The sequence below is a fragment of the Nerophis lumbriciformis genome, linkage group LG25, assembly GCF_033978685.3.
Source record: "Nerophis lumbriciformis linkage group LG25, RoL_Nlum_v2.1, whole genome shotgun sequence".
Taxonomy (NCBI): Eukaryota; Metazoa; Chordata; class Actinopteri; order Syngnathiformes; family Syngnathidae; genus Nerophis; species Nerophis lumbriciformis.
In genome coordinates, this window is record NC_084572.2 from 34,785,428 (window position 1) to 34,789,249 (window position 3,822).

The window sequence follows — 3,822 nt, forward strand, 5'->3', positions numbered from 1 at the left end:
GACATTTTTGGGGGCATTTTTGTGTTTGGACAATGGACAAATAGCAGTTCAATCAGAAGTAAACAATGGCTGTCTCTCAAATGTTATTTTTTCCTTCAATTCTGTTAAATTTAGACATTCATCACAATTTTTTGTTGCATTTTCTAATAAAAATGATGTAATTGAAAGTGCATCGACATCATTTCACATGTAGGGTCAATTGAGGGCATACTTGCCAACCCTCCCGGATTTTCCGGTAGACTCCCGAAATTCAGCACCTCTCCCGAAAACCTCCCAGGACAAATTTTCTCCCGAAATTCAGGCGGACCTGAGTGACGTGTCGACAGCCTGTTTTCACGTCCGCTTTCCCACAATATAAACAGCGTGCCTGCCCAATCACGTTATAACTGTAGAATGATGGAGGGCGAGTTCTTGGTTTCTTATGTGGGTTTATTGTTAGGCAGTTTCATTAACGTCCTCCCAGCGCGGAAACAACACACAACAACAGCAGTCAAGTTTTCTTCTACTGTAAAGCAGTTCGTCTGCCGTAAACAGCAATATTGTGACACTTTTAAACAGGACAATACTGCCATCTACTGTACAAGCATATGTGACCCACCCATAATGTGTCACATTTTTGTGTTGATTTATATATTTTATTTTGTGGTTTGAATTCGTTTTTGGAGCTGTCATTACACATTTATCAGTATTCACATTGGTCAGTAGGAGGCAGTAGGGCGTTTCTTCCCAATTGAATGCTATCACCTGCAGACCGGAAGTGTCTTGTCATTCTGATGAGAGCGACCAGTCTGTGAACAATTGAAACGTCCTGTGTGCTTTTTCCTCCTGTATAACAGGTTAGTTTTGGTGAATCAACTCACTGAATAATATCCATGTGATCTTTATAAGTTTAAGTACACATTCTGATGGTGGAGCCTAACTCTAAAGTGTTTGTGAGTTGTAGTTTGTATTTGTGAATGAATCCAGTGCACAGCTGCAGTAATCAATACAAAATGGCGACGTGAGTACGCAATGTTTATGTAGGAACTTCTGATCCTAATTCAGACTCCCAAATTAGAGCTCCCGTTTTCTTATTGATTTTATAATGTATATTTGTATAATGTGTGTGTTCTGAAATAGTGACAAAGAATAGAACCAGGATGGACAATTCAACCCTTAACTCAACAATGAGTAGATGAGTGTTATGTGTGTGTGTATATGTGTAAATAAATGAACACTGAAATTCAAGTATTTATTTTCTTTTTATATATATATAGCTAGAATTCACGGAAAGTCAAGTATTTCTTATATATATATATATATTTATATATATAAATATATATGTATATCTTAACCACGCCCCCAAACTCCCGAAATCGGAGGTCTCAAGATGGCAAGTATATGTGTAAATAAATGAACACTGAAATTCAAGTATTTCTCTTATTTATATATATATAGCTAGAATTCACTGAAAGTCAAGTATTTCTTATATATATACACCGGTATATGAAATACTTGACTTGGTGAATTCTAGCTGTAAATATACTCCTCCCCTTTTAACCACGCCCCCCCCCACCTCCCGAAGGTCTCAAGGTTGGCAAGTATGATTGAGGGAGACATAATGGTAAATATATGCTTTTATTGTCATTGCGCACTTATTTTTAGCACATGATTTCATTAATTGTAAGGAAAAAAACAACTTACCGTATTTTCCGGATTATAAATCGCAGTTTTTTTTCATAGATTGGCCGCGGGTGCGATTTATACTCTGTTTCGACTTGTGTGAAATTATTAACACATTACTGTAAAATATCAAATGATATTATTTATCTCATTCATCAGAAATCGTCTTTCAAATATCTATTCTTGGTGTTGGGTTTTATCAAATACATTTCCCCAAAAAATGCGACTTATACTCCAGTGCGATTTGTATATGTTTTGTTTTTTTTTCCTTCTTTATTATGCATTTTCGGCCGGTGCGACTTATACTCCGAAAAATACGGTAATATTGAATGACTTGACAAGTCCTTTACATTTACAGTGTGAGGGGTCCTGTGAGGGCCACTGAGAGTCCTTGGGGGTCCACAGCGGGACGACCCAGCAGGGACGTGTCCTGCAGCAGAGAGACCAGCTCCACGGGACCGGGGCCGTTCCCGCACACGCCGGCCACCTTGTCGCTGCAGCCGCTCAGCCGGGAGGTGAGCGACCTTTTGGGCCGAGGCATCCTCTTCCTGTCCGGGTCGTGGACCACGCGGTGCCGCCGGAGGCTCTGCTTCATGGCGAAGGCCCGGCCGCAGCCCGGGTGGCCGCAGGCGAAGGGCCGCAGCTCGTCGTGGAAGGCCCGGATGTGGCTCTGCAGGTTGAAGGTGGTGGTGAAGGAGCGCTCGCAGGCCTCCCGGGGACACTTGAAGACCAGCCGGGTGTCCGAGTGGACCCTCCGGTGCTGCCCCAGGAACCAGGAGTCCTTGAAGACCTTTCCGCAGTGCTCGCAGGCGACCGCCGGCCGGTGCTGCTCCCTCCTGTGCTTCAGGTACTCCGTCCAGGTGGCGCCCGTGAAGGCGCACCCGTCCCGGGCGCAGGGGTAGCCCCGGTGCACCTTCATGTGGCGCTTCAGCGTGCTGGGGAAGGTGAAGCGCATGCCGCAGCCAGGGTGCGCGCACGGGTAGGCGGGCGCGCGCGTGTGGCGCTCGCTCATGTGCGACTTGAGCTGCTTGTTCTTGCGGAACGCCAAGCCGCAGCCGTCCACCTCGCAGCGGTACCGCTTGGGCTCGCCGGCGTGGGCGCGGCCGACGTGCCGGGCCCGGTTGGAGTTGGTGGTGAAGGCCTGCGCGCAGCCGTCCACCGCGCAGGGGAACGGGCGCAGGCCGCTGTGGCTGAGCTGGTGGCGGGCGAGGTGGGAGGCGCTGCAGAAGGCTTTGCCGCAGCCGGCGTGCGGACACGCGTGCGGCTTGACGCCGGTGTGCTTGCAGAGGTGCGCGTCCAGCTTCCACTGCTTGTTGTAGGCCGCCGCGCAGCCCGCGAACGAGCAAATGTAACGCTTGTCGCCCATGTTTGCCTCTTTCCCCAACTTAAAAAACACAACATTTAATTCATCACAGCCATTTAGAGACGCGTTACCTCCGGGAGCTGTCGACACGTTTTCGCTTTTGACGCCATTACTCTCCCCATGAGCCTCCGCGGCGTGACGTCACATCCGCGACACTATCAGAGATGTTTTATGAAAGAGACGAAGATGTCATTCACTATTGAAGAGATCTAAATTGGCCCTAGTGTGTGGATGTGAGTGTGAATGTTGTCTGTCTATCTGTGTTGGCCCTGCGATGAGGTGTGTAATGATAGTGTTTGACCACATGGTGGTAGTAAGTCTACAAATGACTAGGAACCAATATATAGGATGTGTCAGGTAGGACTCTTCAGAGAGGTACACACCTTGTACGCACGAGTGTTGAAGTAGCGTTTGTAATATGTGATCGTGATTAAAAGACAGTTCTGCAAGTCATCCAACGATGTGTTATTTAAAACAATAACATAACATGGTACCAGGAGTGAACGAAAATTGAAGTGGTGTATTGTGAAAAGCGACATGGATTTGAAGCCACCTGAAAAGCTGAAGCTAAGTGGAAATGTCGACAGCAATTGGCGCACCTTCAAGCAGCAGTTCCAGCTGTACATGGCGGCTATGGCACTGCAGGATAAGCCGGATGCAAGGAAGGTAGCGTTACTGCTTACAATAGCAGGCCCACATGCCATTGAAGTTTACAACACTTTTGTGTTTGATAATCCAGATGAAAAAAACAAGTTGGATGTTGTCATTGAAAAGTTTGATGCTCATTGCTCTCCCAA

At 46.7% G+C, this 3,822-nt stretch overlaps 1 protein-coding gene across 1 annotated transcript; it reads right to left on the reverse strand.

Annotated features, from left to right (window-relative positions):
* Positions 1-1,598: 1,598 nt before the first annotated feature.
* Positions 1,599-3,191, reverse strand: LOC133622047 (transcription factor IIIA-like). The gene has a single exon (XM_061984587.1). It carries the CDS (start codon positions 3,026-3,028, stop codon positions 2,015-2,017), a length of 1,014 nt encoding a protein of 337 aa, XP_061840571.1. The 5' UTR covers positions 3,029-3,191; the 3' UTR covers positions 1,599-2,014.
* Positions 3,192-3,822: the final 631 nt, after the last annotated feature.